The following is a 15,430-nucleotide window of genomic DNA, read 5'->3' on the forward strand; positions in this document are numbered from 1 at the left end:
GCGTGGCCTGAACAAAATTGTTGTTTGTGACACCAAACCACAGACTTTTTTTCTTAAGGGAACAAATTTGCAATATTTCCTGACATTTTTATATTGTTGTTAATAGATATTTGTCTTTTGCAGGAACAGAGGAAAACATATTTCTTGTACTATTTCTTTCCAATAGTCAATGAAAATAAAGCAAATCTTGAGACTATTAAAAGAAAATCTGATACTACCTTTAAACTTGAGTGTGTACTATTTATAAAATCTCTAAAAAGCGTTTTTTCTTTTTTTAAACGAGATGAGTCAGTTGCAGTTTAGACGGCTGCCAGCAGGGGTCAGTGTTGCTGTGGAACAGCAGGTCAGAAGACATTTCTGCTTCAGGCTGCAGTTGTTAGAGCATCACGCGGTTCAGACAGGATCAGCAGGACTCAGCTCAGTCTTATCAGAGATGCTGCTCTTGCATCAAACTAGTATATCAGTTTAAAAAGTCTGTTCCTCCCTTCTGCCCTGAAGCTGATCAGGGGTAAGGGGGGGGCAGGCTCAACACTAAAAATGAAGTCTGTTTCTACGCTTCGGAGGCTGCGGATCAGAAAAGACTGACTGAGAGGTAAGCTAGTGAAAGCAGCAGAGGAGAGGCTGACGGGGTATTCCTGACCCCTGAGTGGAGTTCTTCCTCCCCTGGCTGTAATAGAGATGCAGGGAGGGGGAGGAAAAGGTCTTGGCTCGGCTGCTGAGGACCTTTGGGCCGACTATCAGGTCCAGCCTGCGGGGGGAGCAAACACATGCACACACAGCATGCAAATATCCAAAAAAATGAAAACTTTTTGGGTTCATGAGCATGCTCAGAAAAGCACAGAAACGGCGTTTCCTCCGACCTGGTCTGCAGGCTTTTAATGCGACACAGCATGTCCAGGTGTCCAGCTGAGTACTGCTCAATCACGTCCTTCACGTCGTACGGACGCAGCGTCTCCTTGAACTTTTTCTTGGCCACGTGGAACTTCATTATCCTGCAGGAGAAGCAGGCAGTCAGGAAATCGCCACAAGGGGGAGCTCTCAGTCATCGGGGGACAATTGACATCAGCAAGAACAGTAAAAAGCCTCAAAGCTCATTTCTGAGAAGATCTGAGGAATCAACACTTGGAAGAACGCAGACGTCAAGATAAAAGACATGTCACCACAAAAAAACTTCATTTGCAGAAGTATTACTGACTTTTTTAACTTCATCCACATTTTGTTTTTGGTTTCCAGAATTCAGGAGTCTAAAGAGAAAACTTCTCATCCACATGGATCTTAGTTTATACAAGAATTAATAACAGATTATAAATAAATCAAACATTAAAAATTATTTTTGACTCTCTTAGTTAGTTAAAAAAGAAACCAGGTAACATTTTACTGTTAACTCCCTAGGAAGACGCTGGCAGCCAACAAAGTTTAAAAGAAGTAGAGCTTCCTGTGTTCAAACATTAATATTATAGATGTTTACATTTTACTCATTGACTGTATGTGAAAACTGGACTGAGTGTCCAGAAAGAAAGAAATGACCAAATAACACTATCTATGATTTTCAAAGACAAAAATTCAGGAAATATATACTGATACATTAAAAAAAAACAATAAATAGTCGATCCTCTCCCGTCATAAATTCCGCTGAGACTTTGAGCTCATCACACGTCTCAGTCTGCGCTGTCTGTTTCTCATCCAGTAATAATGAAAAAGCTCATTTCCATGTCTTCTTCTGCAGCTATGCATATCTCTGTTACCTTTCCACCAGTACAGAGTTCCCTCGTTTATTGCAGGAGTTATGTTCTAAAAATAACTGATCAGTTTACAGAAGTTTATGGCAGTGAAACTCCTCACTGCACACTTCTACACTTTTCTCACACAAACATGAACATTTTCACCCTTTTCTCTCTTGTTTAAATTCTCAAACCTTCCTAGAAATTAGGTCCAGGATTTTAGAATGAAAACAAAGATCTGATCATCGATCACAGATTTCTGATCTGAAGAGCTCCGCGTTTCTGCACAGGAGACACGACACGGACTGAGATTGATTGACAAGGTCTCCAGCCAATCAGGACACAGAACAGGGTGCGCTGTTTAAAAAAAGCAGCATGATCGCTCAGAAAGAATGAGCTAAACCTGGAAAGATGAACTGTGACATGGAAAGGAAAGATTGTCTTCAGTTCTATTTGACAGATTTTAGAGGGTTTCAGGTTGGAGCTCAGACTGCAGAAGGGGGGAAGACAATGTCCCGTCTTGATCGTGTGGCCAGATAAAAATAAATAAATAAACATCGGTCTCTGATATTGTTCAGTGGGCCGTACCAAACATGGAGGCGGGCCGGATCCAGCCCGCGGGCCGTAGTTTGCCCACCTCTGGTCTAGTGGGTCTAGATGACCCAACTCCTACTGTTAAAGTGCCTAGGATAGCACACGGGTTAAATTGACCAATCAGATGCCTCAATAAAAGTTTGTGGCCTCCCACCGAACCTCTGACAGATTTCGTTTAGTCCCCGTTCAAGTGGTTGGGGTGCGGACCTCCAACAAGCTCACTCCTGATTGGTGAGAGTGGTTGCCATTGAAACGATGACTCAGTACGATTCGGACTGATTACTGTTTACTGACCACGCCTGGGTCCAACATGGCGACATCCGTATTGCAAATAAATGGCGACTGAATTGACTTCATTTGATTGGAGTCGTGAGTAAAGCATTTTCTATGACGTCCCACTGACTCAGTCCAGTTCTCAGATACAGTCAATGCTTTTACCATAGAAAAGTGAAGCCTTAAATGTGCTTTTGCCAAGGTTAGCTAGTATGTTAGCTACTTCTTCCACTAGATGAAGCTACCAGATCTGCTTTTATTTTGAAAGTAAATGCATTAAAAAGACAGTTGGATTTCTAAAGTCTTTATGACAGCATTAATCATTTCAAGAGAAAAATAAACAAAACCATATGAAGGCCGTCTTTGAAGAGATCAAACGTTTTGTCTGGATTGACGTGATTTCATTTCTTTTCAAAATAAAACAACAAACTTATTATCTTGTCACGTCTCCTTTTGTCTCCTCACCTGACAGCTCGTATGACGGCCTTGACTGACGGCAGCAGGTCCTCCACAGAGAGGTCACAGTGGCAGCCCTTGTCATCGAAGCCGTCGTCTCCTGCCATGCTGGAGTCTGCTGCTCGACAAAAACAAAGAGCATCAGTGAGGACGAGCACAAAACCCCACAAGTGTTGATGAGACAACCCAGTTTTAGGGGTGGTTGGATTTTGACTGACGGCTCAGGTTGTAAAAGGTTTGAAGAACTGGGATTCCAACTGATTCAGAGCGTTAAGAAAGAAGTTATTTTAGGTAAAATGTTAAAAACTAGACAAGTAAAAACTTTTCCTTTTGAACCTCAAATGATCCATGAAACTTGTTTAAGCTTAAAACCGTATCTGCAGAACGTGTGTAACCCTTGTGCTATCCTAAGCACTTTAAAATTGAGAGTGGGGTCATCTAGACCCACTAGACAGTTCTCTGAACCTTTTTTTTCAATGATTTGTGATCTTCACTGGTGTCCATGGATTACATGAAATCTTTCCACTTTTATCCACCTTTGTCATGGTAGGGAGAACATGTCAAAGTAAGGGTGGGGTCATCCAAGATAGCACAAGGGCTAAGTTTAAAACACAATGGAGGACACTTGTTGTGTTGCTAAATGTTCACAAAGACTAAGAAGTCATTCATTGGCCAAAGAATCATTTCTTTATGAATTTTGGTACAGTTACATCGACTTTTCTGAAGATGCTTTGTCTAGTCAGCATTGAGGGTTTTTTCTCTTATTTTGGTAAACACCAAATGAGGACAGGAAGTGGACAAAACTGCAGACTGAAGAGCATCTTTTCCTGCTCATAATTGGCTTTTTCATGAACGTGTGGTCAGACCAAAGCAGCCTCGTTTACTCTAGTTTGGGCCAATTCTTTTGTTTGCCAGCAAACCTTATCCAGCTGGATGAGTCCCACACCCCACCACCCCCACCCTCCATCTCCCCATTAAATCCACCCACGAGCACCAACTGGCTGCTGCTCCGCTCAGCTGACCAGGCCAGAGAAGTGGAAGAAAGAGGCTTTCCTTTTTGAACTAATGAGGCAAGCCCATGTGGGGGAGTGGAAGCTAAAGCCAGGTGATATGAACGAAAAGTACAATCCTAGGCTGTATGATGCATAATTCTGCATTTAATTTGAAATGCATTTGCTTTAAAAGAAAATTTATTTTCACCAGAGTCCAAAATATGGGCCAGTTTCCTGCCGTAGCACAGTTCAATAGATGCTGTAAGAACAAAGTGCGATGGAGAACATCTGGTTCTGTCTGACCCATAAATATGAGAACATTCAGATCCTGAAAAATCTTTTCCAAAAAACAAAATCGTCTCTTTGGTCTGTAGGTGAAAAGCTGAGTATCTGCTGGAAATTTGCTCGACTAAACGCCCAAAAGTGTGCAGAAGTTCTCCAAAATCCAAAATATGACGACTGACCCGACCAAACAGAAACACTGACCGTCTGTGGTGGAGCGGGAGGCGCTTTTCAGGCGGAGCGACGGCCTGAAGCGAGTGCGGTCGTTGAAGCTCCAGCTCTTCTGAACCTTGGCGGGACTCGTGCCTTCTGCGCCGCCGTCGGCCACCGGAGAGCGGCGGTCGTTCATGGAGGACGTCTGCCTGTTCTTGATGCTCTGACCTCGGGGGCTCGCCATCCTCACGCGCTCTTTGAAGCTCAACTTCTGGCTGAAAGCAGACGAACAGGTGAAGGATGGTTGGAATTCACCAAATATGGGAAAAATCTTTAGGTAGGATCCATTTTTCCTAGATGTGGGCGGAGTTTGCCCCATTGTGTTGTAATAAACCAGAAGCTGCCGTCATTCAGAGCTTTTCTAAATTCAAGACAGGAGGAAGACTAGCATGCATCGCAGGCGCTTCTCCAGAAAAAAGCAGGCGATTCAGTTCTGCGTCACACGCTGAGCAGGAAAAGTATCTGAGTGAGAAAAGTAAAGACAGACAATGCTGAAGACCCACTCCGATCATCTTTTGATCTATTTTAGAAGTTTTCCCAGTTATTTCTGACGTTTTTAGTCAAAATAAAAAACCTGTCGTTTCTAGGACATAGTTTCTGCAGAGCGCAGGAGTTCGTTAGCCGGTCCCTTAAAGTATTTTCTACGTCAAATAGGATCTTCTTCATATTGGAATTTATTCACCTGCTACTGATTCCCAACAATTTGAATAAAAAAATACCCAGAAATGTTTTTTAAAGCTGAATTTTCTTTATAGATGTCGTCCATCGTGTGAAAAATGCCATTTTCATCAGAGTGGGCCTTTAAACACAAGAGAAGCACAAAAGTTAAACAAAAAGTAATATTTTTTAATCTTTCAAATCCTAAAAGATTTTTTATATATTGGTAATATAAAGAAATGTATTAATGTAACTGCAACGTCTCAGTTTTACATTTAAATTGATAGATTTCATCAAGTTCAGTTCCATGGCCTCTAGCAGTTAAACAAATGTAAACATGTTTCTTTTGTTACCTAAAGAAGGTTTTTAACTTCTCTACGGAACTATTTTGCTTTATAACCTTCTACAGGTTATTCAGTCAGACAGAATGTGAGAAAAATTGAGTTGAAGCTTCTTTTTTGTCTACAATACTGGTGGGAAAAAATATTTATTTTGTTTGTGTAGGTTACTATTTTGTGTGTATGCTAGCCCAACCAGATATGATATGCATTTTTTGTGTTTGAGGCCTTAGATTTGATTTAAATTAGAACTAAAACAATAAAAAATAATGGTAATCAAATTTTAAATTAGACACTTTTCAATCTGCAGAGGCTCTAAAAACAAACACACAGCTGCTTTACTGAAGCATCAGAAAACACTCACTTGATTCTTCTATGAGCTCAGAACTATTTAAAGTTAAAAACCATCAAACTCAACTTCAAAAAAGGACGTTTTTTTTTCTGAACCTGGACACTTGATTTGCAAGTAGGATCCTTGAAATAAATACTTATGAAGTTTTGTGTTTCTATAAGGAGTTTGTGAAGAAAAAGACGTAAAGGTGGATCACCCAGCAGTGACACAGACAAACACATCGCAGAGAAAACCAACTGGAATTTTTCTCCTTTTAAAAACAAGTGAACAGAGAAGGTGAATGCTGGATGCCCTCCACTTAAAAAAGAAATCCCAAAACTTTATAAATTATGACTTTTTTAATAAAAAAATTAACATTTAAATAATATTAAGTTTGAGTAACAGTTGCCTGAAGCAAACATGAATGTTTTTTAAGCTTGTCGAGCACAGACGTCCTTTGACTGTTGTAGGTTTTTGAATATTTATACAACTTTTTCTTTTTATTGTCTGACATTTATTTAACTTTAGGGTGACTAAGGTAGCAGCTAGTTAGTATTCAGGACTAACATTTAGAAAAAAAGTAACTTTAAGACAGTTTTTGTTGTAATTTTGTTTTGTTTTTAGCATAAATCAGAATCACATGAATTTTTTTGCTTATTAGCTGTAAATTCAGTAAATTTACAAAGTTGCATTTCATTCAGTTTACCTTCTGGAGTTTGTTTCCGCTTTTTGTAGTTCTAATCTAACATTTTTTAGCTGAAGACCATTAGCATAGGTTAGCATCATTTATCATAGACAACACACAATCTGTGCAAACAGGGACTTTGAGATGCCATGAAGAGGTAACAAAGCAAAATACATTGAAAAGATAATAAAACAAGCTTGAAAAAATATAAATTTTTGTTGTAAAATCAGGCTTTGGAGGTTTATTGCTAACTTTTGAAACCAATGGCTTTTGGTGGACGTGCAACATCTTTCTTGATTTACGTCAAATTTCGAGACTGGCTAAAAAAAAAAGCTTGGACATTTTTAATTTGCCTTTTTAGATCTAATTTTATGCTTGAAAAAGTTTATTAGAGAAAAGCTCAGTTTTTCCACTCTGTCTTCAGCAAACGTGTTATTTTGATCATTTAGCATTTATTTGAACTTTTTCAAGAATGTTTTTGATAACATAATTTTCCAAACAACTTAGCATAATTTAGCAATTTCTGAGCTTACTTAAAATTGTGCAAAATTTGCATTTATTTTAGCAATTTTTAAGCTAACTTGCCATTTTTCTTATTTAGCTCTTAATTTAGCAATTTTTCTGAAAACATCCTTCCGCTAATTTAAAATTTAATTCAGTTTAATTCTTGAGTTCATTTATCATTTCATTAATGAGCATTTCATTTAGCTACTTTTTAAGCTTATATTTACCAAATGTACACAACTGACACAGAATTTTAGAGCTTTTTCAGTTAACACATCTTTGTAGCAAAAGTAGAATATTACTTTTAAACGTATCCCCATCACCAGAGGAAGCCAACATCTTTCACTTTTCTGCGTTCATGTTTCGGCAAAACACAATATTTTTTTTTAGGTTAGTCGTCTTTAAATTTGCAGACAATCCGGAGGAAAAGAGTTGACGATGCAACAGAAAGAAGCGTAGAAGAAAAGACGGTGCCACATCACATCAAAGCATTTCTACTTCACTGCAACCAGGAAAAAAAGCTCATGAATGTTCATCACTTCACAGCATCGGAGAACAAAACCGTTTTTGTAACACTTTCCGTCAAGCTGCCACAGGCAGTGCAGCGCTCAGGCACAGTAGTCAAAAGGAGGCAGACAGTTTTTCCATGACGGAGGTGGTCGTCCACCTGCAGGACTTGCCAGCTCCGCCCCTTTTCAAAGCTTCTCAGCCTCCTATGGAGACCCATGCACACGGAATTAGTCAGCATTCCCAAAGAGAAACATTGTGTGACAGGAGTACCTATGTTTCCATGTGGTACGCCTCCTCAGTAGCTTCTGTTTATTATTATAAACTTTACTAAAAAATCAAGAGGAGATACACATGATGACCGTTACACGATGCAGAAACAGACGACATTTTAAAACGGCTTCTGAGTCCAAAATAAACAAAGGTTTAGCGAGGAAACAGTTGTTCCTTTACAGTCATTTCAATGAACCTTTAACAGAAATAAATCTGGTATTTTATTAGGCTTCTTTTTAGATGAAACATTTATTTAAACTTTTTTTCTCCGGCTTTATTTGGAATAACTTTTGTTGTGGCTTCAGTTCATTTCAGTTAAATTAGCCAAAAAAGATCTTCAAAAACAATCTTCAGGTGAATTAGCATCACTTAGCGTGAACAAATCCAGCATTACATATAGCTTAGAAGTTTCATTACTGTTTTAACATTATTGAAACTGCTATAAATCATTTTTTAATGATTTAGTTTGAACATTTCCGGCATATAGTTTGGTGGTTTTACTATTGTTTAAAGTAACTTCACTGCTTTGCAGATTTTTATAACCTTACCTTGAAGTTTAGCTTCTTTTTACTCTTTAAAGCAAAAATAATGGACATAATTTTAAGTTTTACCCAAAACTATAACAGTTTTAGCACCATTTTCCCTGTTTTTGTAAAATAAATGTGAAATTATCTAAAGTTTCTCTGTAAATTCCTTTTCCTCTGGATGATTATTTATCTTTTTTTTTTTTTTTTTACCTGACCTTAAATCTTATTTGTTCTTCTGGACTACAAATGCACCAAAGGAGGATCAAAATCTTGGTGTTCAGTTGATTTAAAATAAATCACAGATGTGAGAAGTAGTCTGAAAATTCAGAGAATTTTGATGAAGCTGCTAATATTTAGAGGCAGAACGGCAACAACAGGCTTTAGTGGAGGAAAACGAGCATGGAGACTACCATCCGTAAAAGGCTACAATTTGGTGACTCATGCACTTCATGTTGATATTCCTTCCTTAACCACAGGAATTCAGCTGGGCCATGGCAACAATGTGCCTGAGTTACAGCGGGGCCAGCAGCTTCTCCACAGAGCTTCACCGATGCTTCAAAGGTACGTTTGTGTCACTTCCTGCTTTTGCATAAACCCTGACGTTGCAACATTTTTCTAATGCATTTAATAGAACGGCTGCAGCTTGGAAGTCCGACTCTCCTTCAGTTTGAAAAGGCTGCGTCATTGTGAGGAATGACCTCCTGATTGAACATTTCCTGAGACTTTTGACATCCTGTGAAACTGAGGAGCCGACAGCGCGGCTGCTTTGTCCACAAACACTGATGCAGTGTTTCATAACTGCAAACACCACAGCATTACGTCACGCTGCCCTCACTGCCCTGCACCCTCTCCACCGCGGATGATTCTGGAAATGCATCGGCTGAAACACCAGAGAATGCAGACATTACAGCACTTAGCCATGCAAACACAGAAACACTCATTTATGCGGCTATTTAGAATTCAAAGCCCCTTGAGGCGGGCGGACAAACCTGTCAGTTAAGTTTTGCTGCAGAGGCGTATCGCCATTACAGCTGCAGCAGTTTACCACGGTGAAGAACGACGCTCTCAAGAAAAAGTTATCAATAATAATGCATCATCGTAAAGAAGCTATATTTAGTGTTTTCTATCCTTTTATCCTGAAATGTGGTACCTGTGACAGAACGCCACCAAATAATCAGTTTTTATGAGATACATTAGCCAAGCATAGTGACTTTCCCTTCATTTATCACAAAAAATGTGAAGTCATTATTAAACCCAAATTCTTACATTTTAAGAAAAGATAAATGTGATGCAAGAAAGTCAGAAATGTGGAATCACAAAAATCTAGAGTGAAGATTTTTGTGATTAGTTGCTGTGTCGGCGCGGCGAGTTTAAATTTATTTGACTTTCAGGAAATATCGAAGCACAAAGAATCACAATTTAGCAGAATAAAAGGCACAAACCTTGTGTTCGTCTCCCCCTGCTCCTTCCTGGAGTAAAAAAAAAGAATTTTATTTATTAGATTTATTTATTATCATTTATTTATTATCATGAGATATAATGGAAAAAATGTCAATAATTCATTTTATTACAATAAATGAAAATACATAATAAGAACAGATATTTTACCAAAATTCTAAACAAATTGTGCAATTTTTCTATAAAAGGAAAAATTAAACAAACAAACAAAAACACACACAATAGTCAATAGTCGGATTATTTAAGCACTTTGGTCAACAAAAGTTTAAAAAAGGAAAAGATATAAAGATGAAAAAGGATAATAAAGAAAGTATGCAGACATTCAAATGAGAAATAAAATGAATCTGCTGCTGCAGTCGGAGCGATAGCTGTGATTGCTTTCAGGGGGTAAAGTGCAGTCCTGGGGGGCCGGATCTTTTTTCAACCGATAAACCCTTGCAGGTGTATTATTACTGGGTAAGCACACCTGATTCATGTAATCAGCTGCAGGGAATGCTGGGATCTATGAAAAGCCTGCAGGACGCCGGCTCTCCAGGACGGCAGTTTGGACAGAAAACACACACCAAACACACACAGAACAGCTGTACCCACTTTGTTGGGCTGCAGGTATGCATGGCTTTCAGGTGAGGCTTCCAGGTTGCTATGGAGACCGAATTCTCATCCGCAGAGTAACTCCGCCAAACACACTGCAGACGGAACACACAAAACCAGCAGGAATAAAAAGTATGAAGAGATGACAGATGACGTTTAAAATCGGCCCTGAAGGTCGGCACCTCTGACCCTTTACCAAAGCGCTGAGGATTCAAACACGGAGCAGGTGTTCAGCCTTACCTGGATGAGGTAGGCTGCTGGGTTCCTCCTCTTCTCAAAGTGTTTCTGTCTGTGCTGCTCCTGAACCTTCAGGGCAAAACCTGAGCCCAAAATGCCCTGCAGAGACATGGACACAGCACAATGAACACACAACACACACCTCACACTTCCTGCCTGAAGCTGGTTAGAAAACAAACTACCGGTCAGGTCACCAAGTAACCATGGAAACGGCCCAACATCACAAAGGGAAAAATGAGAAGTTTGGTTATTTTCTTTTGGTTATTTTATTTAAAGTTGTACTTGAGGGAGCCGGTTTAGCTCGTGCTGGTTTGCGGCGCCTTCCGTCCGTGAAACCAGGGTTCGAGTCCGGGCTGTTCCCTTCTCTACTTCTGTGCCGGTCCCAAGCCCGGTTGCTTTGAAAAGGTTGCGTCAGGAAGGGCATCCGGCGTAAAACATTGCCAAGTTTACCATGCGACTTGTTCGCTGTGGCGACCCCTGATGGGTAAAAGCCGTAAGTAAAAGAAGAAGATTTAAAGTTGTACTTGAATTAAATTTGTATTAACTTTTAAAATCCTTTATATGTTCAATTAAACATTCTTTGATTGACAGGTGATATTCAGTGATATCCGAGCTCAGGTTCTGTAAAATTAAACGTATAAAAATACTTTTGTTTGAAAAGAACTTTAAAGTCTTACTCTTATCATCCTTTGATCTATTGTCAAAGCGTTCCCAGTGGTCTATTCATCATAATTATGTCGTTTTTAGACAAAATCATAAAAGAAAACTGTTGTTTTTTAGGACATAGTTTCTGCAGAGCGGCAGGAGTTCATTAGAAATTCACCTCTAAGTTGAGGCTGATCGCTGATGGCTCAAAGTGAGCCTGCCTTCATTTCCCATCACCAATCTTTTTACACTCTCTCCCACTAGCTTACTGACCCTGAAGCAACCATTCATGGATCTCTTTGTCTGCAATGGATGCATCAGAATGGAGCAGAGCAGGAAGCTTGTGGCCCTCCGATTGATGGACCTACGTCACAACTACAAGCTTTTTCAAACAGCGTCTGCTGCTGGTTCACGACTTGAATTAAGAAATACTCAGAAATACAACTTTAATCTTCATTTTCTTTCTATATGTCCCCCATCATGAGAAAAATGCCACAAGAACATGTTAAAAACACCAACAACATTGTTTTGACTGTCTTTAAGTAAATCTGGTTTGTATTCAGTGAAGCATGGTGACCACCTGGTACCTAGCGGATCCCGTCTTTGAGATCTGATGAATGATTCAGAGGATCAGAGATGAAGTTGGGACTCACTGCTGGTAAGGCAAAGAAGGAGATTCCCAGCAGGGCGAAGCCGGCTGACAGCATGCGGCCCGTCCACGTCTTTGGTGTCTTGTCTCCATAACCGATGGTTGTCAGGGTGATCTGCAAATACAAACATGGAGTCCTGAATGAAGCTCACAGCTCAGGAACACAGACACAATCTAGAACAGTATTCACAGATGGAAATCTAAGAGGCACCTTCTCAAATATTTGTTTTTAGGGAAATACTTTCTAAGCAAACTGAACATTGTTGTACCAGAAATAAGAGCTTCTTCGATTCAGTTTTTGCTGCAGAGTCCTCTGCATAAGATATTCCTGATTTAAAATGATGTTTTGAGGCATTTCTTCCTCCTGTGAGTCTGCAGAAAGCCTCCACTCGGCCTCGACTCCCGGAACACAGCAGAACGCTCCAGGCTGAAATGTTTATTCGGCTTTATTAAAACACAGTTTGGTGTATTTCTCTGTGTGAGAAGACCTTCTGAAGGCTGCAACACAAATCTGCAAAGGAAAAATAGTTAAGGCAGCACCTTCACAGCAGAGGAACCTCAGGTGACCATGATCCTGGAGGCTAAATAAAAGCTTTAATATGTCTGGATAAAGCCAGACATTCACAGCACTCTGCTTGAATCAGGTTATTTTCTGAGTTTTGGTTTGTGCCGACAGAAATCCATCTGCAGACCGATCACTGGGGATCATCTTCCGCCGAGGCTCTGATTGAAATGCATGAGAGGCTCCGTTTTCGCACCATTACGAGGCTTTGAGCTTCACAATTGCGTATAATGGAGCGGCACAAGGGTAATGTTCATGTCAATACTCCAAAGAAAATTTAATCAGAGGAAATTACAGAGAAGAGTTTTTCCACACGCAGCGAGGAAAAAAAAAGATCTTTGACGCAAAGATTTGAAACCCTGGAGTTTAAAAAAAAAACTGGAGCCGTTTAAAAGAAATCAAAGGATGACAAGTTAATATAGCATTTTAGCTTCTCTGCTCCAGACTATATTTTTTGAGGTTTCCATAGCAACCGTCGCTAACGGCTGCCACATCATTTAAAGCATAACATTAACGGACATGTGGATGTGCACCGTGTGGGCTGGACCTTCAGCCTCTGTGGTTTACGTGTTTATTGGATAACTTTCTCCCGACTACTGATTATAATAATTGACACAAATGTTTAAAACAATTGGAGGTTTAATTTAACTAAAAAGGTCATAAACGTCATAAACTATGAAGTAAATTAAATGTGACAGAATTTTAGCAATTTTAGCGCTTTTGCCTTCATGCTTTACTATATTCAAACAAAACGGGAAACTACAAAAATAAAATAAAAAACAGGCTTATGAAGGGCAAACATTAAACATAAAAACCTTTTTATGCGTTTATTTCACACGTTTTGAAAACTGATTAAAAGAAGCAAAAATGTTAAATTGGACGTTAAAGAAAACAAAAAGAAATATGTTGTGTAGAAATATATATATATATATATATATATATATATATATATATATTAAAAAGAAAAGATCATTTAAGTGATCTTAAGTGAGTTGACTGATGTAATTCTAAATTTTCAGAAACACAAACATTTGTAAACTTCAGAAATGTATCTTATTTTGAAAATTGAGCAATTCTTTCTGGATTTTATGCTTTTAGTTTTTTTTATCTCCAGAGGGACTTCCTGTTTCTTCAACCTTATGTGAAAATGATATTCCAGCAACATAACATCATTGAAAAACTTGACATCAAAACTAAACTAAAAGTCTAAAGTAGAAATATTTTCGCTGCAGTCTTTAGGTAGCCTGAAGACGCTGCTTCTGCTCAAATCAAGGCTCACAACAACAAGGATTTTTACGTAACTTGATGTGCTGATTTCGAAATCCTCTCTCAGCTCCTCGACGGTGTGCGGTTGCTATGGCAACGCCAGGGATCACACTGCAGCACGGTTCGGGCCTCAGTTGTTCTGAGAGTTTCATGTGGTCGACGTGTGAGCCGCCTGCAGACTCACCGTGCCCCACCACAGGGCGTCGGCGTAGGTGGCGAAGTCCTTGTTGAACTTATTCTCCACCAGGTAGACGAGGAACGAGGCGAAGATCAGAACCAGGAAGCCGATGTACCAGGCGGTCACCAGCTCCTGCACAGGAGGAAGTGACGGTCAGGTACAACACAAACAAGGGGAGTCATCGAATCCATTTGTCGATACTTGTATCGATTTAAAATGCTGTCAAGACGATATTTATTTATTATTTATGGACGTCCTTCAGCGTCTGACTCTTGTTTTCAACTTAAACCCAGAATGCTAGTTGGCAGCACCAATGAGTTTTCTCTCATTCCTTTTTAAGGAAGCCACCCATGAAATGATTCTTCTCCTGGTTAACGCTGTAACATGTTATGTTAGTACCAAAAAAATAATTTATACATTCATGGGTAGAAAAGAGCGCAGAGTTCATGTTCCCTGAAAATGCCGGATGGGCCCTAAATTAGCAAAAACTCTGGAATTTCTCTTACTTTTGAAAAGATCCAGCTGGAAGCGGTGAGCAGGAGATGTTAATACCTTCAACCACGACCCTGTGGTTTCTCCTCCAACGAGCTTACCTTGCTGTGAGCGTAGACCACTGAGCCCAGCAGCTTCCAGGTGCCGCCTCTGCGGTCCATTCGCACCATCCGCAGGATCTGCAGGAACCTCAGGCTCCTCAGGACTGAGGTGGCAAAGATGTTTCCCTGGCTGCCTGCTGACACGACAGCCACTGAGGCTATGAGCACGATGATGTCTGCAGGAGGAAGAAGAAACAAGTTAGCATCAATCCAGGCAGGAATGACCAGAATTTCAAACTTTTTCTATTTCCTTAATGACCCCACTCTAATAAAAAGTGTGGTTTTGGTGTTTTTAACATGTTCTTGTGGCGTTTTTCACATATATTAAGAAAATTAAGCTCAAAATTGTATTTCAGAGTATTTCTTTATTCAATTTGTAGTGAATCAGGAGCAGATTTATAAGGTTTTTTTGGGTTGTATAAAGTACGGTGGGCAGGACAAAAGCTCCCTGCTCTGCTCCATTCTGATGCATCCACCTGCAGACAAATAGATCCGTGTACGTCTTTGTTTTCCTCGTCTGAACTGGAATCTGGAGCAAAACTTTCCAGCTGGATAGCTCCAATATTTCTCACCACTTTTATTTATTTCACCCATAATGTTGCGACTGAGGGGCTGTCAGCTAGTGGGAGAACATGTAAACAGAGAGCTCTCAGCAACAAGGAGCATAAGGGGAGGCAGGCTTGCTTCATGCCAGCGGTCCCGCCCACAACTCAGAGGTAAATTTCTAATGAACTACTGCTGCTCTGCACATACTATGTTTATTTTTGTAAAGTTTTCAATTTGATATAATACTTTTATGACTTTATTCTTGTGTTTATTTATTATTTCTCTCATGGTAGCCCCAACACTCCTCTATAGGTATCTGATGTTTCGGTGACTTCATTTTATGAGCTCTTCG

At 39.7% G+C, this 15,430-nt stretch overlaps 1 protein-coding gene across 6 annotated transcripts in view; it reads right to left on the bottom strand.

Annotated features, from left to right (window-relative positions):
• Positions 1-15,430, bottom strand: part of LOC101171724 (potassium voltage-gated channel subfamily KQT member 5-like) — a 109,362-nt gene that overhangs the window by 3,974 nt on the left and 89,958 nt on the right. The window contains exons 4-14 of one of the 6 annotated variants that reach the window (XM_023955036.1): positions 14,533-14,708; positions 13,946-14,071; positions 11,938-12,048; positions 10,643-10,738; positions 10,403-10,497; positions 9,796-9,822; positions 7,827-7,883; positions 4,523-4,746; positions 3,054-3,159; positions 861-992; positions 641-748 (exon numbers count right to left, since the gene is read on the bottom strand). In XM_023955036.1, the coding sequence (XP_023810804.1) occupies positions 641-748; positions 861-992; positions 3,054-3,159; positions 4,523-4,746; positions 7,827-7,883; positions 9,796-9,822; positions 10,403-10,497; positions 10,643-10,738; positions 11,938-12,048; positions 13,946-14,071; positions 14,533-14,708 (1,258 nt within the window). Of the gene's footprint in view, positions 1-640; positions 749-860; positions 993-3,053; positions 3,163-4,522; positions 4,747-7,826; positions 7,884-9,795; positions 9,823-10,402; positions 10,498-10,642; positions 10,739-11,937; positions 12,049-13,945; positions 14,072-14,532; positions 14,709-15,430 lie in introns of all 6 variants that reach the window. The other 5 variants (XM_020712729.2, XM_023955049.1, XM_023955046.1 and 2 more) reach the window with 5 other exon arrangements.

This window comes from Oryzias latipes, chromosome 1, assembly GCF_002234675.1.
Source record: "Oryzias latipes chromosome 1, ASM223467v1".
Lineage (NCBI taxonomy): Eukaryota > Metazoa > Chordata > Actinopteri > Beloniformes > Adrianichthyidae > Oryzias > Oryzias latipes.